Source organism: Camelus bactrianus, chromosome 23 (assembly GCF_048773025.1).
Source record: "Camelus bactrianus isolate YW-2024 breed Bactrian camel chromosome 23, ASM4877302v1, whole genome shotgun sequence".
Lineage (NCBI taxonomy): Eukaryota > Metazoa > Chordata > Mammalia > Artiodactyla > Camelidae > Camelus > Camelus bactrianus.
Genome location: NC_133561.1, coordinates 20,314,341 through 20,339,159, shown reverse-complemented (window position 1 = coordinate 20,339,159; position 24,819 = coordinate 20,314,341). Strand labels below are relative to the sequence as shown.

General features: G+C 33.9%; 1 protein-coding gene across 7 annotated transcripts in view; it reads right to left on the bottom strand.

The window, feature by feature from the left end:
* Nucleotides 1-24,819, bottom strand: part of AKT3 (AKT serine/threonine kinase 3) — a 207,801-nt gene that overhangs the window by 83,039 nt on the left and 99,943 nt on the right. For 6 of the 7 annotated variants that reach the window (XM_074351770.1, XM_074351769.1, XM_045509444.2 and 3 more), the window contains 2 exons: nucleotides 19,992-20,117; nucleotides 1,417-1,528 (listed from right to left, as the gene is read on the bottom strand). In XM_074351770.1, the coding sequence (XP_074207871.1) occupies nucleotides 1,417-1,517 (101 nt within the window). In that variant the 5' untranslated portion in view covers nucleotides 1,518-1,528; nucleotides 19,992-20,117. Of the gene's footprint in view, nucleotides 1-1,416; nucleotides 1,529-11,649; nucleotides 11,767-19,991; nucleotides 20,118-24,819 lie in introns of all 7 variants that reach the window. The other variant, XM_045509448.2, reaches the window with a different exon arrangement.

Below are 24,819 nucleotides of genomic sequence, written 5' to 3'. Positions count from 1 at the left end.
ATATTTTCAAAGAATATATACTGACCTGGGAAAAGTTCTACTCATTCAGTCAGTCAACAAATACTATGTCGGACCCTGGGCTATGTGCTAAAGATAAAACAATGAGCAAGGAAGACATGATACTAGCCAGTCAAGAGTCTTACAGTCTACTGAGAAAGGCAAACAAAGATTACAGTGGAGATACACTTGAAACAAAAAGTACATGGAGATTGTGTAAGTATACAGCACGAAGTCCGACCCAGTCTACAACAGTCACAGAAGGTTTTGTAGGAAATGTGACACTTTTAAGCTCAGATCTGAAAGATACATGGTAATTATCCCAATCATGCTTATGGGTGAAGGTATAAGCAAACTGAGGACCCAGCACGTAGAAATGCTCAGGGGAAAATGGGTGCATGGGGAGGGAGGACATACCAAGTTTCACGTATACCAAAGACCTAAATACATCTACACAGAGTAAGACTGGAAGTGTATAGAAGAAAATATTATCAGTCCTTAATTCTGGTTATAGAATTAGAATTCTGAGTAATTTCTCATTCTTTTCTATTTCTCTTCTTTTCTATAGTTTCTAAAGGCATCAATCACATATTCCCATTTACTATTTAGTGACCAAGAAAGTATTATTGAAATAATAATTTACTATGTTTTAAGGGGCAGTTGTTTTTGTTTTAAATCTAAAGACAAAGCTCTTAGGACCTAACTTACTCATTTGGAAAATAAGGCTAATAACATTTAACTTCACAAAGTTTCTGATTTGGATCAAATATGATAATGTGTACAAAAATGACTGTGTGGTTGCAGGACCTAACTCAGTATCAGAGGCCCAGATAAAAGGACATTAAGAGAGAATTAGAGGCTAAAGAGGAGTTTGCAGAAACTGGAAGATCAGGAGGATGAAATGTGGTCCTGATGAAGCTGGTGAGCTAGTTACTAACATTTTGCCACTCCCCTCTTTTGCAATGATGACAGTCAATGGCAATCAAGTCTGATATTTTCTTTTTTTCACTGAGCTTAGACCCAGTCTCAGAATGCTCAGTGTAACACTCCAGCAGCCACTTGCACAATGGCATGCTACCTGAACTTTGTATCACTAGCCTTAGAATTCCAAATATGAACACAATCAATTACACATTTTTTTAAAAAGGTGATTTGGTGATTAAAAAGTTCCTCCTTAGTTTTTATTTAAACTTTTAAATGTTCTGCTTTGTGTTAAAAAGTATAGCTTATACCACTCCTAGAGGTTTTCATTTAGTATTTTGAAAGCCTGTTTTTATCTATTATACCAGAAACAGATTAAGGGACTACAGCATTTTACAAATGTATTTACAGATATTTACAAATGATCAAGTCAGATACACATACATCTTTAGATTAATTGTTGCTTCTTCACAAAATGGAAAAAAATGAATTTCTTACCTTTCCTCTGGAGTATCTACATGAAATGTTCTCTCTATAACAGTGGTCCACTGGAGACATCTGATAATAAATGTGTTTGGCTTTGGTCGTTCTGTTTTCATTAACTGGCATTCTAGAATAAAATAAAATGTCTCTTTGAATATACTTATATTTAAACCAAAAAGTAAACAGTTGAGAACATCAGAGTTCTACTCTAAACAAAACCACTGCACCCTCACAGCTTTCTATGGATCTCCACTCAAGATTGTTCACAACCTGACCTCAGCATTCCATTCCAACCCATCACCCATTTTGGTCACATGCTCTACTAACAGCCACACACTTTCCCCAAATACATATTGCTCTTTCCTGTATCTATACCTCTGCTCCAGCTGATAACCGCTGTTTGGAATATCTTCCATTTATTTTATCCCTAACCATATGCACTCACCAACAGTTGAAACAACATCTGTCCTGTAAGGTCCAGATCAAATTCTATTCCTTCCACAAAGTCTTTTCTAACAACCTGGTCCTAGACTGGACCATTCCCCCCTCTATAGTCTCATAACATTCCAATTACATTCCCCACACTATATTCTTATTGCTTATTACTGTATCCCTCATTTTTCACTAAGCATAGAGTATCTTATATTATTACTTATCATTTTAGAAGGTATCCTTATCCCTACCTACCTTGTAAGCCTTTGGCAGTATATGCTGCCTAAAACTCTTAGTAAATCATAGCACCTAGAGCAAGTCAGTTGAAAAGTGATAAATTCTGTCAGGGATTATCTAGGAAGACTTCAAAGAAAAGGAGCATAGAATCAATACTTTTAGTCACTATGCTAACACCACTGCGGATTCTAGTTTTGAATTGTGGATTCAATCCAACCTTGTAGATTCAATTTTTTTCCCCTACCATTAACTATGCAACCTTGGACAAGTTAATTAATCTCTCTAGTCTTCCAAGTATTAAATGGGAAACAATAAGAGTACCAACAACATAAAATTGGTGTGGGTATTAATAATAAGTCAGCATAATACTTAGCACAGTGTGTGACACACAGTAAGTTTTCAATAAACACCCAAGATACACTTTAAAGGATACATGGCATTGGACAACAAGAAAAAACAGGATAGGGTTGTCTGACACTGTTCTTTTGAAAGAAACTAGTTTACCTCTAGTGGACAAATTCACAGTGTTTCTCCATGCTTATCTGCTTTATCCTTGCTCTATCATTAGCAACTATCAACTACATAGGCTTTTATAGGATCAAGTCATTAATCACATTAGACTAATTCTTTATTGACTGTTTACACTAAAAGATACCATTCATCAAGAGTCTCTGCTTAGTTTCCCTTCTCTTTTCTTAAGCTTTTCAGCCATCATCTCTCAGCTTACTTACATCAAAATTTAAATTTCTATCTTGGATTTCTAATTTGTGATACATATGGCTAATTATACAGTGGATATTTCCACCTGGTTGAATTATTGGTGCTACACCTAAAACCAAACCTATCTTTCCTCCTAAAACTATTCTTCCTCCTGGCTTTCCTAACTTTTCCATCATCCAGACTGAAAACATGGGGTGATCTTTGTGACACTGATAGTATTTGCTGTTACCTGGTTTTTCCATTGATGATATTCTACTTCAGACTCCCTCTGCCCAGTGCCTAAAGCTCCCCAGGTCTTCCTATTTAGAGATGTGGAAAGGCCAGATAAATTACTTAAATACAGAAGCTAAGAGACATCTGAACTCATCCAAAACTGAACTCCTGATTTCTCCCACCCTTGCTCCCCCATCAAGCTGTACTATAGTTTTCTCCATCTCAGATAATGGCACCTCCATTTTCAATTACTCAAGTCAAAAACGGTGGAATCATCTCTAAGTTGTCTCTTCTCTTACATCTCATTCTGGAAATCCTGTTGACTCTGCTTTCAAAATATATTAGTATCACTTCTCACCTCTTCTACTACCTTGGAACAAGCCATCATTATCTCTTGCATGAATACTCCAAAAATCTTAGAACAGCTCTCCCCTGCCTCTCACTGCAGTCTGTTCTCCAGATGTGTAGCCAGAAACCTTCTCAAAATGAATCACAAAAAAAAAAAAAAAGAAAAAAAATTCTGCAATGTTTCCAGTTCACTAAGAATAGAACACAAATGATCAAGAAGGGTGCTACATGATGTGGGCCTCCCACCCACTCCACTTAAGTTTCTGACCTCCTCCCCTAGTGCTCCCTTTCTGGCCACTCTGCCAGCTACCTGCCTTCCGTGCATTTCCTCAACAATGTGCTGCACTCTTTCTCTTTAGGGCATTTCATCTAGCTGTGCCCTCTACCTAGCATTCTTTCCCCTCATATATCTTCAAAGCTAACTCCCTCACCTCCTTCAAGCCTTAGATTAAATCTAACCTTCACATTGAAGCCTACCTTGACCATGCTACTTAATACTGTAATCTGCGTCCCTTACCCAGGACTCCCAATTCCTGTTACCTGCTCTACTTTTTATCTCCCATAGCATGTTATCATCTTTGGACACATGAGATGACTAACTTCATATCTTTCTTATTTTCTGTCCATTTCTTCAACTAGAATGTAAGCTCTACTAATATATTCTCAGCAACCAGAACTGTGCCTAATGTATAACAGATAATAAATATTTTCCAAGTGAATGAATTCTGACAGTAATAATCCAACAACAGGGTAATTTGGTGAAACAAAAAAGAGGAGAGGAGCTACTTCCTTATACAGTCAAAAGGGGATGGGATATACTGGCTGTAGTCAGGTGTACAGACATTTTAGCAAAGGAACGTGAGAGAAGATGGGGTAAGAGGACCCAAATGCAGTTAGGGGTATAGATGCAAATATGAGCTAGTTGAAATTATTTGTTCATTGCTTCTATTTTTCAATGAATTAGGATGTAAAGCCATCCTTAAGAATAAGGTGGACAGAGGATGCACCAAGGCTTTGAGAAAAAAAAGATATGTAATAGCCTTCTAGGAGACTGAAAGAACAGACAAGGGAAATATCCATGACTGCTAAGCAGCATTAAGGGTCCACTGGAATTTAATGACCAAGAACTTAAAGTAATACTAGGGATCAAGGTTGCAAATTTTTCCCCACATATATTTAGCTCCATGGGTGCAGATGGGGAACACAGAGGACTGGATTTAAGCAAAGCTGTAATTTAACTAAGTTTGGCAAAGCAAGAAAGTGAAATATCGAATACAGGATGCAAGACAAGGGAGTGGTTTAGACAATCAACTAAGGAACATAAAATGGGTAAGGAGGGAAGTAAGCACCCGGTGGTGTTTAAAATAATGAAAAGGTACTAAAATTGACAGATCATAAAATGTATTGTTTCATAGTAAGTACTTACCATCACATGCTTTTTGAAACATCAATGTTAAAAAATCAAATACCGTATGATAATTTATATTTTTGTTTGAATATGTAAGCTTTAAAATACCTTCTGAAACCTCTAAATCAACAAAAATGTTACATGTAATTAGGAACAGGTAGTATATTAGAAATAAACTTATATGTTTATAGGTTTCAGTATGAAATACTCTATAAATGAATCCAAGTTCTAAATAATACTCATTAGACTGAAACTGTAGAAGAGAAGTGGCTACCAAAAGCCAGCTGAAGACATTCAAATGACAGCTGAGTCAACATCAAGAGAAGAGAATACTGTACCACAATGCCTCACGGTTTATTGCTGAACATAAACAAATGTAATTGAAGAGCTGAATCCAAACTCAGGACAGTTGAAACTCTAAAAATTACCATGTTAAAATAAGTGAGCCAGTGAACAGAAACACCTTGGGTTCTTTGATGTTAGCCATAATATGGAAACATGAACACATCCTACAGTTCTCTGTAAAATGAAGAAAAATATGCCATGAAAGTTTTCAGAACATGTCTGAAAACTCTTAAAGTGAATTCTTAAAGGGTAGAGGGTTAATAAATGGACTGGCCAATATTTCTTTAGAAGAATACTTTCCTTTTAGTTATGTAAAGATTTCCTAATTCAGGTAGGCCAATTTACATTTTAAAAACACAAGTAGAAATTTCAGATGGAGATTCTAAAAAGCTATTAACCAAATGATCATCTATGATTTCTGGACCTATTTAATACACAGGAATAAAGCAAGTATTCTTAGATAAAATGCCAGGTGGCCAATTTTATTATATCTTAGCTCAGGATACTTTTCAGTAAAGTTTTTTGTTATACCAGTTTTTTGCTACTTAAATTAGACAGTCATACTAGCTAAACTCACCTGAGCAAGTTAAACTACAAGCTGAATTTTAAACATTCTATTTACTTTAGACCACTATGAACCACAGATGACCAAGTTCATTCAAATTCTCTAATTATTCTGTAAACTTCAAAGCCAAATAAATAGAGCGACTGAAAGATGCCAGATCAAAAAAATACATACCAAAAAGAAGTTTTTGAATATCATCTGTTCAGATTTTATTTAAAAGATTAGGTTTTATTTCAAACTCTTGAACCCTTTAAAGGTGAACTGTATTTCTTTCAAAAATAATTGTACTAACATCTTATGTGCTAGGAAAACTGTCTTTAAAAAGTTAGTAGTCATCTGTCAGAGTGAAGGACTATCTGATCCCTCCTCTGTGCCTTCCCCACACCTTCCTGTGCTTGACTGTTCTCCCTCCTGTGACATCTTTTCTCCTAAAATGAAATCCAGGATAATTTTCACTGATAACAATGCTTGAGGAGTGGGGAGGGCCCCAATGTGTTTGTTCTTAGCTCTGAACACAACATAGGGACAGTCAGGGATGAGCATACACCCTAGTAGGAAACTGATCCTGGCATTTTTTATTTCTCCATGCAGCTATGTAGGGGAAAGGTCGATTCAAATGAGGAGTAGAATGGAAAGAACGTAGCAAGGAGGGCAGCAGAGCCTCCAGTCCTTTCACTGCTGGGTCTCCCACCCTGCAAAACCAATAAAGCTCGTGACAACAAAAATTTTCAATTACTGATTATGGAAAAGTGATTCCCAAACTTGCATCAGTCCAGGTGCACGTTTCTAGCTGTTGGGGTCTGAATCATTTACCTATTACCTAGAGTCAACATATCCTTCTGTATGTAAGGAAATAGAGGAGAAAACAAAGAAGTTCTCACATTTTATTTCATAACATAAAAAATTCTGCAAGTGAGGGAAGTAAGATTGGGTTACTAACTTTATATTCCACTCTAAAATATTTTTTCATTTTATGATAACATATTTCAAATTCTGACATATTATTTTACTACTTTGGTTTTAACATGGGATACTACTTGTGGATTTAAATTGAATTTGGAATCACAATGTGTTAATGTGAACTTCTCCTAATATGTTTTACCTTAATGAATACAGTCACCACAGATACCACCACTGACCAAAAGCACGAGAGCCAACACTTTCCCCAGCAACATATCTCAATCTGTCAGTCCACCATATCCTGCCTCTAGTTAAAAAACAAACACACCAACACCTCAAGAGTCTTCTAGAACAATTGTATTCTGCAGAGTTGAAATTTCAGGTAAAAATATACTGTGGTCACTGTGGGACAATAACTAAGATAATGAAAACATGAGGCATTTTCTAACAGAGAGAGTTGTAAGAGACATCTAATATATCATTAGGCAAGTTGCTTTTGGTTGTTTTTTGCAGTATGGTATCCATGAGAGTTCAATAAATTGCTTTCTCTATTTATCTGCATGTCTGAAAAATCTTCATGGCAAAAAGTTAAAAATAGAAACCCCCCTCCAAAATACTATTAGATTCTTACCTCAAAGTATGTTCCAAAAATATGCAAAGAAAATTATTTTTAAAAATTACATATATAGATGGATATCTAAAATAAAGACCATTCTAGTTAATGAAATTCACTGAACACAAGTTAAACTTCGGAATATTTCACTGAGCACTGAAGTTTAAAGGTATCACTACTAGAGTAATCAATTTATTTTGTATCAGCTCTAATTTGTATCTTAAATGCTCAAGCTTCCATGTATCAATAGGACAATTTCTACTCATACATCTTCACAGTTGCTTATCAATGCCTACCAGGATGAACAAACAATAAATGTACATGGAAAGCAAGATGCATGTGCACCGAATGCTGCTTTCTCTCCAAGAATCATTATTTACAAGAATGGCCTTTGTTACATATTCCTTAACCATTTAGCTAAGTTGTGTACAGCAAAACTGGCATCATTCTTTTGAGGATCTATTTTTATCTCATTCTTAACATATCTAATAGGTTTTCTTTTATCTTCCAAACTGCAAATTACCACATCAACACAGTGTTTCTATTCATTGTGCTTGTTTCATTTTCCTAATCAACCAAGAAACACATTCTCAGTCACCTCTGACTCTCTTTCAACCCACTGCTAAGCCTGCAACATTCATCTTAACAGTTGATCTGTAACGTCCCTTGAACCATCCCTCTTCTTTTCACTGCTAGTACCCAACCAGAGAAATTTATTACCGAAATCTGGATCCCTGAAATGGCCTCTCCCAATGGTCTCTCTTTCTCCAGCCTTCTCCTTATCCAAACTGTCCTGCATACTTTTAGCCTGATTAGTCTTACTCAAACTCTTATTTAAAAATTTCAACTACAGCCATAAAGAGGTCTCTGATTCTTTACAACAGTACAGAAACAATTTATAACCTGGTTTAACTAATACATTGCAAGCTAAATGAAGAGCAAACGTTGGAATAATCAGGTCATTCATCTCTAGCAGAGTAGAAAAAAAATCTCATCTTTGCCAATTTAGGTCAATAAGGAAACTATGTATTCCATTACATATTTCTCCAAAATTTATTTTTTGAATAATTAACTACTGTCATTATTTTATTAGCATATTATCAGTTGCTTAACCACAACATTAAAATATTACATAAATTATTTCTCACTTAATCCTCCCAATAAAATTCTAAAGTATTTTCATCACTTCCATTTCAAAACTAAGAAAATGAAAGCTGTCTGACTTTCAAGTCACTTGTTCAAAATCATCAAGTTATTAAGGTTGTAAAACTAAGTCTCCAATCCAGGTTTTCTAGTTCTCAATTCTTGGACCTTAGTATGTTACATATTGTTTTAGGAATGTTAGCTGCTTATAAGAGAGGAAGTAAAAGTTTTATTTCTTTTTAACAAGCTTTATTTACATACTTCACTTTCTAGTTTTTTGCAATACTAAAGTGACAGAAATAGCTGATATGCAGAGTACTGAAATGCTTTTCCCCCCAAAGACAACTGACCAAAGTTACATTTGAAAAATGTTTTTCTGTCAATATTAGATTATTGGTACAAAGCTGAGAGGACATTTGAAATATTTATTGATCAAAATGTTAAAAACCTAACATGAATTAACATATAACTAGAGCTGCCTGGAATCTGATAGCAGAACTTGTTCAGCCTAACCCAATTCTGTTGGTTCCTTATTCATGATAAAATAATCTAGCTAGAAGAATAAAAAGCCATTAGTAGAAAAACAATAGAAATGTAACTTCCTAAAGGCATAGAAATCCCAAAGAATTTATTAGGTAAATAGCAGATCTGTAAATAATACAAATTATTTTATTTAAAACAAAAATATTTTAACAAAATGTCCTATTTCCACAGGATGATTGTAAAGCTCAAAGGAAACAAAGCATATGAAATAATGCCGTAAAGCAAGTATTATATATTTTTAATTACTTTATAAGAGATAGAAACTTTATCAGTGTGCTTTTGGAAACAATAACTGTTGCTGGTTGGACGATTCAATTAGCATGAACTATTCTGGCATGTTTCAAAAGCATTGCCATTTTAAAACATAAAAAATGTCTAAAAATGCAACCATAGTAATAATGCACGGGTTGAGGGTGAGGGAGAGAGACAATAACAAATTGGTCCAAAAGGACACTGAGACTTCATAGTTGGAAGACCATTGTGCTGACAATTAGTAACAGGAAGCAGAGCACAAAACAAATGAATGAAAAAAGCTGAACTTGCAATGAAAGACCTTATTATAGTGCAGAAACATTATTGTAATAAAGGGGCAATGTACTCTCCTCCATAAAACTTTCAAACAGGCACCCTCGCCTCTTTTCTTTCTCTGCATTTCATTTTTTCATTAGCATCTGCTTGATTATGTATTATTTCCAACCCAAAAGAATGCCTCTCTCTCTTTCCTAAAGTCCAAGGCTTAAAGGTCCTTTCCCTCACTGTGGCCTTGGGCCTCATTTAACTTTACTCAAAATATAATAAATGCTTTTAAAATAACAAAGATATAAGAAAATAAACAGAAAGGCAGTGATTTCGTATATAACTGCAGAGAGATAAAAAAAAAAAAGTGTCCCTCAAATCTAATTTGTTAAAAACGCAAAGATCATATATCTCATACTAATATCCAGATGATTCTGCCTCTAAAAATTAGTATTTCTCCCATGACTTCTCTGATATAATTAGAAGGGGAAGGATGAAATCTTCATCTACCAGTGAATTCCCTGCATTAAGCTTTAGTTGCCTGAAATGGAAATATCTAAAAGGTCTGAAACATGTTTTCATATACTGGTTGATAATGACAAGATTTGATCCATGACACTGACACTGAGGCAGGAAAGCCCACACCTTCTCAACTGCCCGTGTTAGACAACCGCTTAACCTCAAGAACCTACAGCAGCCAGAGCAGCTTTAGTTAAGCAGTGGTGTAAAAAAATCACTGGCTTTGAAACCTAAAAGCTGTGAGTTTAGCTTTCAGTTCTAACACTTACTAAATGTATTACCACTGGTAAATTCCATACGCCTGGTTTCCCCAGCTATAAAATAGAGATATTATGTACCCTGCAAAAATGTCGGCAAGACTAAAAACACACATATAAAGTACACAGCACATAGGTGCTCAACAAGTGGTAATTATTATTATTATTTCCCAATAGACTGAATGTTTAAAGAAATTATTACCTGCTGCTGATAGACAGATCATAGACTTTTTAGAAGAAAAGGTTTTAGAGATTCTTCATTCCAACTCCTTCACACCACAGATGATAAAACTCTGAGTCCCAGGGTGGTTAAGTGACAGACCCAAGATTACATAACAAATTTCTGTCACATCATCAGCCACATAGCTACCACCTCCACACTTGTCCCTCTGCTATCACATAAATAAATATCACTGTTGCATAAAACACACCTCTCAAGAACAATGAGAGGCTGCTATTAACCTACTGCGTATAATGCCTGATATACCACAAAGTTTTCTGTGGGTGCTGGCTAACCATTAACTTGAAGAGAGTTGTCATTTCTGAACCCCATATATGACTAAATGCATTCAAGCCAGATGTTTTACAGACCAGAGTCCAATTCATAGTTATCCCAGGTCCTTGTTTGAGACTCTTGGAAAGTTTCTTCCTCTCTCTACGTCTTAGTTTCAGTATCTAGTTTTGTTTTTTTAAAGGTAATATTTATTTCATGCTGTTCTTGTCAACATCATATATATAAGGCAACTCATATGTAGTAGGCTCTTTAAAAATGTTAGTTCTCTTCCTTTACTTCCTTAAGTCTCTCTTAATTTCCTATATGTTAATCATAAGTTAAGATGAGATTAAAACACCAAATATGAAGGGCATATAATCATTTTTAATTTATAACTTAAAAACGTAATTACACATAAACCTCTTACTTTCTAGAAAAAGTTTAAGAAATAAAGAGATGATGTGCTCTTTTCCAAGCTAAAAAATAATTTTAGCTAGAGAAAAAATACTGACTTCAAGATATTTTAAAATAGGGTATTTATTTGCAACAGTAAAATTATTATATATTCAACTAGGAGAGAAGATGAACAGCAAAGTTCCTACAGAAACTGCACATAAAATGCCAGGTAAGCAAATAGGGGACCTAGTGCCTAACTCTAACACTGAGAAAATAGTGTCTGCTATGATGATGGCATTCTGCTAAATATTTCAAGTGCCATATTTATTCCTATCATTTATCCTTCTTCCCCCTTTGTTATTTTTCATTCTCTACAGGGATAAAGAAATAACATATTATAGGAGCCTTCATTCATATCTGAGGATTTCATACCCATTTAAGTCAACAATAATAGATTCAGCCAAAGTTTCTCAGAAATAATTCAAGGTTAGCATTCTGTTAGATATGGGTTGAAATTCTGGCTCTGCCATTTGCCAGGTAAGTGACCTAAAGTGACATAACCTCTCTCAGTCTCTTTAAAATGGAGAACATAATACTTACCTTAGAATGTTGTTGTGAAGATTAAATGAGATAACATATGTGAAAGGGCCTGGCACATAGTAACGCTCAAAGAAAGGTTGGTTTCCTTCCTTATTTCCTTCTCTTTTCCCTCAGTACCTGGTACAATGTTGAGAACACAATAAACCCTCAATAAAAACTTTCTAAATATTCATTTGAACTTAGATTTCCTAAAAACATGTTTAAATATTAATTGTGGTAACTTCTATGTTTCCAAATTTTGTTACTTTAATCATACGCATACAAGGTAGGAAACTCCAAAACAGAGTATGTGTGAGGTTATTATTTAGGATGGCCAGGAAAGAAAGTGGAGAAAGGAATCAGAGGTAAAAGTATTTAAGAATAGTTCAGTGAAAATCATTACATGTATGGTATTCCTTACAAAAGTATCCTTGGATAAGTGAGAGTTGACTGCTGACCCTAGGAGACACTGAATGAGGGAGGAAGAGAGCAAGGCAAGGAGAGGAGGAAGAGGAGACAGGAGGGAGAGGAAAAAGAAACGAATGAAGGAAGGGAGGAAGAAAGTTGGTCTTGCTGGAATCTTTTCTATGTCCTCACATTAATGTAAGCTACTGAAGCTGATTACTCTTTGCCTGCCTTCCCCAAAGGATAATCCTCATTGCATCTTCCATTTTACAAAAAAGTAATTACCTAACGGAAAAACCAAATTAATTTTAATTTTTCTCCCAGTGGAGAGTAACCAAAGGATCCTCTTAGAAGAGTCAGAAAGATATCTGAGGTATTATTGCTTTTATTAAAAAACAAAACAACTTCTAACTAAAACTTTTGATTTAAGAATTTGGTCTGCACCCAATTCCTCTAGGTGAATCCAGTGGTGCTGTCCTTTCACAGCTGCAATGATGTCTTCTTTGTTTTCCAGAATGAGGCTATGGGCATGGTTTAGGGGTCTAGCTCATGTTGTTTTAACTTATAAGAAAGACTAGCCTCTACATATCAAAATCCTTGGCATTAAATGAAACTGGGATTTTTCCTCAAACCAAGCAAAAGCAGCTGGTCTCAACTTCAACACAATTCTTATAGATAGGTTCTACTTAAAATTTGTAATGGTCTTTAAAGAAAACCCAATAAAGTAGTTTCCACCCTACTGCAACTGTAATTTAGCTGGAGAGGGGGAAATGGCTGCCATTTAACTCAACAGAGCAAGTATTACTGAGCATTTTGTATCTTACATTGTTACTTTTATTAGCATAGCATTTATAATTTACAGAGTGTTTTCACATATATCATCTCATTTGTCCCTCACCATAATCCTGAGAAGTAGGTATTATTAACCTCATGCTGAAAGATGAGAAAAATGAAGATCAGACAAGTTACACAATTTGCCCAAGGTCACACAGCTAGTAAAGTAGCAGAACCAAGACTCAGACTCAGGTCTCCTGACTCCAAGTCCAATGATCTTCTGGTATACCAGATCTTGTGATAAATGTTATAGGAAAAATTTTAAATGAGTATATACAATGACTATGTTCTGGAAGTTTATCATTCCCCTTGATTCTGCATAAGTCCCCATACTAAGTTATATTCTGATAAATGGGGCTGAGAAGGTAAAGACTACAACTAAACAGATTAGCTCTAGAGTAAATCAGGAAAGAGGTGTGAAAGGTCATAAAAGCTACCAGGGAAGATACAGGCTGTAACAGAAATCTGAGCAGGTCACCTATGGTGTTACAGTGATGGAAGTTTTAAAATCGTGAAATTATCTGGTAGGAAACTCAAATGATACACATGTAAATTTATGTTTACAAAGGACACATAACTGATCAAATCTTTCGGAGATACAGAGGGTTGTCCTCACATGTAGGAGCTGGATGTGAAACTCTTGACGGCCATCGTCATAACCATTAAAATAAGATAATACATTTTCTTTTGTGACAATTTGATGTACAATGTAGAAAAAAAAGAGGAAAGAGCAGAAATTCTGTGGACAATTTTTTTCCTGTCAGATTGAAGTGTGATTTGAATGAGAGGAAGTAAATATGTGACTAAATATGGCATTATTACTTGAAAATTTTCTGAAAATGATCTCCTCTTAAAGTGATTTTTAAAAGGTTTTCCCCATTTCCAATTCTAAACTTGGTTTATTGGTTAAATTTTACAAGATATGAATATAGTACTACCCATAAAAATGAAGGATAGGAGATTTTAATTCAATTTATAGTAATTCACTTAACAATGAATTTTTAAGACATCTACTCCTTACAGTGAGACAGATGCACCTATCACTAGATACAACCTTCTGTTTGCCTAAAAATCTGAGCACAGAGCGGGGAAAAGCACCAAATCTTCAAATAATCAAGAACATAAAATGGTCTAAAAATCACTCAAGACAAAAACAGGGTTAGGAATTCTGCACGCAATTGAACCTAATAAAATGTGGCAATTTATGTCAAAAATATACATGGAACACTGAGGAGAAGAAGAAGAAAGAAATACTGAAAATATATACAGTATAAATATAAATATCAAAAAATAATAATTCATCCTCGTCTTATGAAAAACAAAGAAAATTGAAGATTTTTCTGAGCCAGATAGTATTTGCAAAGGAACTTTTTTTTTAAAAGATGACTCTATCCTATGCATTGCTTTCAAATACTCCAGAGAGGAGAATACTTGAAGGCAAGAGATCAATTAAGAGACTATCAAAATAATCCAGGGTGAATCGATGAAGAACTGCACTAGTATGACAGCGGTGAGATTGGAAAGTAGGGGAAACAAGACAGCCCTTGCTGACTGAATGACCTGCATTAGGAAGAGAAAGAGAACTGTCTGTCTGTGGATGCATACTATAACCAAATAAGATCTTTTTAAATCAAACACTGATTTGGACATCTAATGTCCAAAAGCTTCCAATGGTTTAATGGGTTTCCATTAAAAACATTAAACTGGGACTCAAGATTTTTCACAATCTGAATACAATTTGTCTAATCTTAACTTTCACTTTTTCCAACATAAATCTCTATCCATCTAGGATACTGACTATACTATTCACAAAAATGCTACTCCTTAATTTCAGACTTCATATGTTTACTCATATTAACCTCACTGAGAAAGTCTTTCTTCTTCCAAAAATCTAAATATCACTTATCCTTCTGGGCTCATGTTAACCTTATCTTATGCATAAATTCTTATCTAGTCACCCTAGCTTACCTTTACCTGTTTTCTCAACTTCTACAGCATTTATTTTCTATAAAATCAATTTTGGCAATTAATCTCATTTTTCATCCCATTGCTATATGCTCTATGCAATTGTCTTCCAGAATCAATGACAAATACCTACATACAAAAGTTTTATTTTATACTTTCAGTATCTAGTATGGTTCTAATGATCAATAAGCCCTTTAAAAGTAAGCTATCCTGATCTACTACTATCCTTGTGTAAGCATACGGTTATTCTAGGTTTATACAATTGTTTTTCTAGATTGTATTATGTGCTATAAAAGAGTAATAATCAAGTCATAAGCAATTTCTCCATCTCCATGAACAACCACAATGAAAGCATTAATAGGAATCAACCAATTTTTCTATATATTTAAAATCTCAGAGTCTAATATTCATTCAGAGGTAGAAATGTTTTTTGGTAAGTTTAAGTCCCATAATTTCCTTACTTTCTTTCCAAGAGAAGAAAAACAGGTTAGTGAGTAAACTTTTAAAATTGGCCTGTGAAATGCAGACTGATCTATTTTTGTAAAAAGGGAAGGAAGAAAGGTTTCAGAGAGGAAAGGGATATTATCAGAGAGGGCCAGTATTTGCAACATAGGATGAGGCAGAATACTAGGAAGTGCTTCTGGGAACATAGGCTGGCACTTCTCCCTTTCCACCTTTGTGACTAAGAAGGATTAGATCAAAAGTAAGTTGAGCCTCAAGACATACAGACAAACGTTCCAAGTTCTCCACTGAGCAATTGTTTCCACTTTTGAGCTGGGCTAATCACTATCAAAATGTCAGAGACCATAACCACTGACTGAGGAGACAAGATATTGTGCTCAAAGTACCACTGAACCCAGCTTCGCAACGATGCTTGTGAAAATTCTGTATTTTTTCAGTCAACATGTATTGTTTCCTATGCAAAGATAAATCTCAATATGTAATTAATAATTTATCCAACCATAATTCTGATTAGAGATATGCTTTGCTTGAAAAAGACATTATGTTACTTACATTTTTGTATAGTGCTATATTTAAAAGGCACCCTCACATATAATTCATATTAGATCTACCCAAAAAAGGATAAAGGTCAAATATTATTACCCACATTTTGTAAGTCTTGAAGAGTTTACATTCTTCTTCCCAAAGGATATCTAGCAATGTCAGTGTTGGAATTCCAACCCAAAATCAGATCTCAAGGCTCTAGATAAGGAAAATGTCACAGAGTGGAAGTGGGGGTTGGGGTAGGGAAACACTTGAATGACAACAGAGAAATCTTGAGTTTTAATCTTGATACTTTACTACTACCTAGTAAAGCAACCTTAAAAAGATCACTGAATTTTCAAAGACCTCATTTTCCTCATCTAAAAAAGGAGAAATCTGGACTAGACATTTTCAGACATTCATTCAGAAACAATTATTAAACCCTAATATGTAGGTACTGGGTGATAGAAGAGAAGTAACACTAGACTCATCCCCTAGATGACTCACAGATGAGTGGATAAGACATACACATGAACATGACAGCCAAGAAACAATGTGATAACAACAAAACGTAACAGCTTTGTGAAGGGCAGAGAGGAGGAACTTAGCAAGGAATGAGACCAGGGAGTTACATCTGAATTGTCTTAGAGGATGAAGAAAAATTATTCAGGCAAATAGAAGACAGAAAGATACTCTAATCAAAAGGAACAGCATAAACAGAGGCTCAGAGTAGAAAAACAGCACAGTTTATATAGGGAATTATAAACAGTTCAGTGCTGCCACAGTATAATTGTACAGCAGAAGAGAAATGAGGCAAGAATTGAAAGCAGAGGCCAGAATGAGGCGAGCTTTGTGTGATATATTAAGGAAACTGGACTTCATCCAGTGGGCAATGAAGATCCAGGGCAGGATTTTCACTGGGGAACAGCATGGTTATGATTTAATTTTAGGGAGATCACTTTGACAGTCATGTGAAGGTAGAATATGAGTGGTAGAAGCTACAAGCAGAGATCTACAGTTAAAAATCTACCGCAGAGATGATGAGGGCATGTCCTAAGGTAATTATAGGGAAGGAAATAAGTTCAAGTTATAAAAAACAAAACCAGCAGGAGTAGAAATGAATTGGAAATGAGGTGAAGATGTGAAGGGGAAAAAAAAAGGCATGAAATAGATCCAGGTTTCTGCTCAAGACAAAACTGAGACAGTGAATATAGGGGGGAAAGCTGACAAAATTACTTTCACTTCAGCTTAGGATATGTTGAGTCCAGAAAAATATTTCAGTAGAGATGTCCAGCAGTTAGCTGAATACAGTCATCTGATGCTCAGGAAAGAGGCCTGCCCTGAAGATACAGAAGTATAGGGGCAAGCTGCATACCAGAAGTAACAGAAACCTCAGTGTGAATGTGACAACCCAGGGAGGTACTACAGAGTGGCTGGAACCCAGTTAGATATCAAAATACATGCAACAGACAAAGGAAGAAAACCAGGAGAAAAAAGCATCCTAGAACACAATGGAAAAGATTATTCCAAGAAGGAAGCAGTATACTCAAAGTATAAAATGCACCCCAGATGTAAATCCAGGAAAAGAAGAACTGAAAAATGTCTACTACTAGCCTTAGCAATTAAGTGGTCACAGCAGAACCTATTAAAAGTGGTTTCAGTTAAGTGAATAAGAAAGAAAGCTAGACTGCAGTAGATTGAGAAGTAGAAACAATGAGCATAAAGACTTATCTTTTTGGAAATTCTAAATCAGAAGAAAAGGAATTTGAATCTTAATGAAGATTGGAAAGATCAGTTCCAAGTATCTTCTAATTCTCATACTTTATTTTTTCATATGGATAAAAGTCTATTTTGGTAAAATTTCATTACAATCCACAAAGATTAAATTTGAAGTACCATTTTTAATTATCAGAAAAAATAGGGGACTCATAGCTATCAATGGAATATATATACAGATAACATTTCCCAACATACCTTAGCAATATCTTGTAAAAGTTTCTTTTTTCATATAATAGAAGGGGCTAGGACAAACGAGAAACTATTGGGGAAGTAATCCCGCTTTGCTCCAACTGTTCCTTCTCTTAGTATCTCACAAAAACATTGTGATCCTCTGCCTGGAATATCCTTTTTCTCTATTTTAATTTGCTTAATTCCTACTCACTCTTCAAGGACCTGCTCAAACTCCCCTCACAGAATCACAGAGTGTTAAGACAAAAAAATGGCCTTACGAATTCACTGAACCCATGTGTTCTCACTGTGCTGATGAAGGAACCAAAGACCAGAGTCTCAGAGTCATACTCCCGGCTTTCCGTGAAGCTGAAATTTGAACTATTTCTTCAACCAGGGCCCATTATTTCCTCAGATAAATCGTTATTTATACAATTTATGATTGCAGTAACTCAAACATTAAAAATAATCAATTTAGAATAGTTTATTTAGTGTAAGATCCATGTTAACATATTTCCTAAAATTAAGGACCTGATCTACAACCTCCCTTGTTAGTTTAAGTCAACTATCCACAATTACTTGACTATACAAGTAAAGATTACAGATGTCGACTAATATTGATTTCATGGATAAGCTGACTGTCAGTCACTAAATAGGTTCTCTCCCCAGGAGCACAGCATTCATTTCAGCCTCTGCCAGTGGAAGTGTTGGAGCAGATGTTGGCAGACTGTGACATACAGTATGTCTTTAAAACTTGTTGGGGTGTGAAATTTCATAAGGTCAAAAAATGCTGCATTTTGATCAAGAAATACAGGAGCTCTGTACTTTATAAATTATTTCAGACCAACCAATAGCATTTGCTAGTAAAACAGAGAAACTAAGAAACCATACAGGCTTTAGGTCGGATATGATAATGTATGCTGCTAATGTTTCAAAAGCCAATTTCTACCACTTTAAAGCAAATGCTCACCCAAAATATCTTTAGAATGAAAATGTGCTTTTAAGTTAATACAAAATACAAGATATTATTTCAATTGACAACAAAATTTAAAAAATAATTTTCTAGTGAAAGAAAGCCATAAATATCTAATGAGCATTTTGGTGGAGAAGAAAATTATTTTCTTAATACATACGTATAACAGTATTCTCACTTTTAAAAAATAAAATTCGCACAGAAGAATCCACTTATATAAACAGAGAATCTTTAAGTATCTTTATTTTCCAAATGATTTCACAAACCCTTAAGTTTATTGTTTTAACAAAACTTATTGTTTAAAAAATTGAAAGACAGTATCCATAAAAAACACTAGGGCTCTATATAATGATAAAATGACTTCTGTAATATTCAAGGACTTTTATTATCTTGAATTTTCTGATGTTGCTATTTTATTGTATTTTTTAATTTTCTTTTTCGCTTTGATTTTACCTATTTTTTCCAAATGTGGTGAACATACAACAACATACATTCAAAATCAAAATTAAGAATGGTGTCTAGTCAAAGATTTTATGTCAATGGTAAAGATTTTAGCTTTTTTGCACATTTATTTTAACTTAATGTAACTTTTAAAATGCTTTACTTCTGAATTAACACAGAAAACCCCTTTCACTGATTAATCAGTAATTTGAACAGCCTGAAAGCCAAGTCATAACAATTACAATCATCATGTCAGTTTATTTTGTGCTATGTTCAAGCAAATATATAATTTTTAAATGAGTTTAAGTTACAAACATTTTTATTAGATAATTGTAAGGCAGAAAAATTTAACTACAAACATAAAATCTCCCCAGAAAATAACTTCTAATGTAAATCACTTGTTTCTCATCATATAATCAATTACAAGAGCTAAGATATGATAGGAAACTTTGATTAGAAATGCACTAAGTACTGTAATACATCTTACAACCAAGTTTAGTCCAATAACCGAGTTCAAAAGTCTTTGTCTATACTTTATAAAGGAAAACTGAAGTATGTATTTGAGGAATTACATTCATCACATTCAAGTTCTAACTATTAAAAATATTAAATTATATTACATTATATAAGTTCACATATTATCGATAAACCCTATACTAAGGAACTAAAATTCTATCAAAGCTGAAAATTTCTCTATTGAATACAAACCTAAACTTTTTCATAGGCTTCTCACATATCCTAAGATATCTGACAGATAAGGCCATACAAATAAATAAATAAATACAAGGTGGATCAACAATTATAATTAACTTACTTGCCACTGAAAAGTTGTTGAGGGGATAAGGTAAATCCACATCTTGGGGTTTCTCTTTATATCCTATGAATGAGCCATCTGTCTTCAAAAGGAAATATCTTGGCCTCCAGTTTTTTATATATTCTCCTACATGAGGAAAGCATGCATGTTAATGCTGGGGGAAAAATGAACAGCAGCTTTCATGTGAAAAATAAATTATGGTACAATATATGTCCTATAACACTGGCCTCCCAAAATTTAGATAGGCAATTTTCTTTTAACTTAGCTTACAAAAGAAAATGCACAAGCCTGCAATTAAGATTCAATAAAAACCCAAACATGTTTTGTTTTTAATGATTTTACACTTTGATAATTCATTTGCACCATTATTTCTTCAGAGAATCATTCATCTAAGTACACATTTTGTTCAGTTTTTCATTTTATCAGATGGTTGTTAGAGCATATTTTCAGTCATTTTAAAAAGCCTTGGTAAATCGTCCACACAGTATCAAGGAATTTCAATGAAAAACACTTATCATAAGAGGGACATGAAATAGATGTTTCTTGTCCATGTACCACAACTAATTGTGTCATTTTTCAAAAAGAAAGGGAAAAAGTCTATTTTCATTGCTAAATCATGATCATAACTTGTTTAAACAAGATTTTATTATTATGCATAGAAAAATAACTGTACAAATGCTGCAAACAAGTCAAGGAAATGAAAGAACAGAGGTTAATAAAGCTTTTAAAAACCATACACACTCATACATACAAACGTAATAACTAAGAACACACGGTACAGTGCCAAGCACATAACAGTCAATAAATGTATATTTGATCGGATTTTGATATAAGCTATCAACTAGCCACCAAAATAAAAAATTTTAGCAACCAGATCACCATTTGCTTACTTCATAAAGGAATCTCTAATTTTAAGCAACAGAGGGGCTCCATGATACTATAAGAGCTGGAAGGCTACTTGGTCCCAATTTTCAGTTGTCTACTGGATATTTCTAACCTGGCTATTCAATCTCAAATGTTTAATTACAGTACTACAAAAATTTGAAAGCAGTTCAACTTTCCCTACAAATCAGTTTCCTTGACATCAGTTATCTAAGTTCAAACCTGACATTTTACTGTTCCCTCGCCTTATTCTATCAGTAGCTAGGTCAATACTCCCTTCACAAGTCTCTCTCATTTAGCTCAACCACAACTGCCCTAACACCTTACATCTGCCCTTCTGCTAATGCATTGTGACTGCTTCTCAATTCTACTCATTCCCCTTCCATCCTAATGCATCTATCACCTCCTGGTAATTCTACTGTGGGTGTGTATTTGCTTTGATCACATCACTTTTCTGCTAAATATATCCCAACTCTTGTTTACTGTAAAGTAACAGTCTGTTAGCATATAATGTAAGCTTTTCCATAATCTCACTCCCAACATGTATTTCAGATGTGGAATCATTCCTCTGAATCAGCAATTCTCAAACTCCTTTTCTCAGATCTCTTTACACCCTTAAATATTTTTAATACTTAAATACACTTGACAAATTTTTGTTTATGTAGATTACATCTATAATGTTTACTATATTAGAAATTGAAAAAAGAAAATTTTTATTTTTATTACTTCCTTTAAAAGTAACAATAAACTCATTACATGCAACATGAATATTTCTATGAAAATAACTTTATTCTCGATAACAAAAAATTAGAAGAGCAGAACTGCTTTAAATTTTTACAAATCTCTTTAATCTTTGGCTTAAGATAGCCAGATTCTCATACCTGCTTCTGTATTTAATCTGTTACATTATTTTGTTCGAAATATAGGGAAGAAATCTGGTTCAAACAAGAGATGTAGCTGGAAATGGGAAGAGCATTCAGATAGTTATGGATGTCTTTCTTTGATACTATGCCAGCATTTGACAAGTACTTGTTTTCCAAAAGGCTAACTGCAATGTGGCATTTGAAACCATTTTCAATGAACTTTCTGTACTCTGCTGTGTGAAGTCCACTGGTCTGTACTGCACATTGAATGAGTCTTTTACACTCTGCAGAATTTTATAACATCACACATTGGTTGTTTAGAAAACACTGGTCTGCCGAATTATACTGATCTTCCAGATACTGACATGTTTCATTATACAATCACACTGATGAGCACTATAAATCTCATTAGAAAAGTAAGCCTTTGGAGGCTGTGAAGTGCATGATGGCAGATATGTTCTCCAAAATTCTACTTTTTGATTTAAACTCAGTTTTCATCAACAGCAATAAATACTGTCAGCTCTTTTTCCTTAGGGTTGATATATTCCAAGCATCCAATCTAGTGCCTGCCACTTAACCAACTCTCTCAATAATAACTTACTAAAGGAATAAATACATATATGAACATCTCCACAAATGTATAAGCACACAAGAGGAATTTAAGGGAAAGGAAAGGAAAATCTGACACCCCTCTTCACTTTGATTTACTAAAAATATATGGTCTTACTGTGAACAAACAAAGGCCAAATTTATAAAACCAGAATGTTAAACCCACGGTTTCCATTAAAAAAATGAAATAGTTCCTTTCTTGATTGCACTTATTTTTTTCCATTCATATTTAAGTATTCTTATATAAAATTTAAAATCATTAGATATTAATTCTCTAGTGATATGGCATTCAGATTTCAAACGCTATTTTAAAACAGTAACACATTTACAGTGGCACAAAATGCTGTAATTTTTATAAGCTAAATAATAAGTAATAGTTTAATAATTATATGAAAGATAAAATGAAACAATTTCATTTTTAAAATTTTAAAGAAGAAAAAATTGGGATAACACCATTTCTTCTTATTTTTTAAAAATTATTAAATATACTTATTCAAAATACATGTATTTAAAAGAAATAAAAGTTTTCAAATCTAAGAATAATTTCCTATCAGTCTTACATGCTCAGATGAAAGACATAAAACATCACCATATAAATTTTACCATTTTTAGTCAAGTATTAAGAAATTTAAAATTCAAAATAAAATTTAAAAATTAAATTAAAAATATTAAACTTAAAATTCATAATTAAATTTAAAATTTAAATTTAAATAACTAATTTAAAATTTTAGATTAAGTTTTAAGAATTTAAATTAATATTTAATATTAAAATTAAAACATCAAATAAAATTTAAAATATTTTATGTGAACTTCTGGTTGCCAAAAAGTTCTTAAAAATAAACCTATTATGCATCCCTGACATGTAATACATTATAAAAAGACTGTGAGATAGTCATTTATCCAGAAGAAAAATGGAAAATTTCCCTTCCTGATTACAGAAATATAGTATCTCTCACAAAATTTTATTAATAATTTTGAATTTATTCAGTTAATCTAGTGGATTTCAAACTTTCAGTGAAGACTCTTGAATCTAATTTTTATTTTCTTGTTATTTTTCATCTATAATATGAATGGAGTATATTCATTTATTTATTAATTTGTTCCAGGTGCTGGGACACAGTAGTCGGGGGGGGGAGGAGGGAGAAGGGCAGGGATGTGGTCTCTAACTTATAAAGCCTAATTCCAGTATTACACCAGATTTTAGGTGCCCACTAAAATCTGGGGAAAGGTTCTGAGTATTTCCTGAAAGCAGATTCTTTTTTAATAGGTCCCTATAAACATTCTCAAGTAAAGTTCATAACAGCGTCATGGTTGGCCTAATTAAGTATTCATTTTCTAGTTTCAAAAGTGGAAACAAGGCCCAAAGAAACTGAGCCTTACAGAGAACACAAACTCATAAGGTATTAATAAAACAAAAAAGCAAGCTACTGCCGCCTCCTAGACCCAGTACAGAAGGAGAATACCTCTAGCTTAAAAGGTACAAAGGTTATAGATTTTCACAATACTTTGGCAAGACACTGTGCACACTAATGGCAAAGTAAAATTGTTTCTGCAGCCTTGGAGTTCCACCCAAACCTGGATTTTGTCCAGCTGGTAATGGAAAAGGAACTGAACACTTTCCTCCCTGATCAGTTAAGGCAGTGAGAGTACAAATAAGGCACATCTCAGGATGTTCTAAAACTATGACCAAAAAGTCCTGGCTTTTAATGGGGCTAAGGGCCTAGAATAAAGGTACCCTCTCTGCCACCAATACTTTTAAGATGAACTGATAAATGTCAACCATAGCTCATGTTTTACACCTAAGTTTATACCTGCTGCATTAAAACAATGTAATGCTTAAGATGAAGGATTCTGGAGTCACATAGCTTGAGTGTGAATCCTGACTTTTCAATTTATGAGCTGCAGGAAATTAATGTCTCTACATCTCAGGTTCCTCAACAGAAAAATAAGAATCAAACAGTACTTACCCAAATGGTTTGTAAGGACATAATGTAAAATGGCTTAGAACATTACTTGGCATATAACAAGTGCTCGATTATTACTGTTATTATTAAATGGAGCCATTATCATTTATGGTAATATCATTTACAGTCTATCTATAACCTCATATTAAATATTCTATAATCAGTATTGCACTTATTCAAGAGTATTTACAAAAATGAGGCAACAGGCAACAATCAGAAATAAATTTACTCCATCAGCCAAAAAAGTCTCTTTAACTAGTGTCAGGTATATAAAACTTGAATCCTATCTAAAGAAATAAAAAGTTATCCAATTTCAAAACACAGCATTAATACTTTTACTTCCTTTTTAAGATAAGGGTAGGATAATTAGTCTTCCAAAGAAAAAAAACTTTTATCTCTGAATTATTTTTATTAAGTGACCTACAGGGTATAGCACCATGAAAATACAAATATTTTAAGAATTTCTAAAGATGCACTTTAAACCAAAAAATGACAGCTGTCAATAAAAAT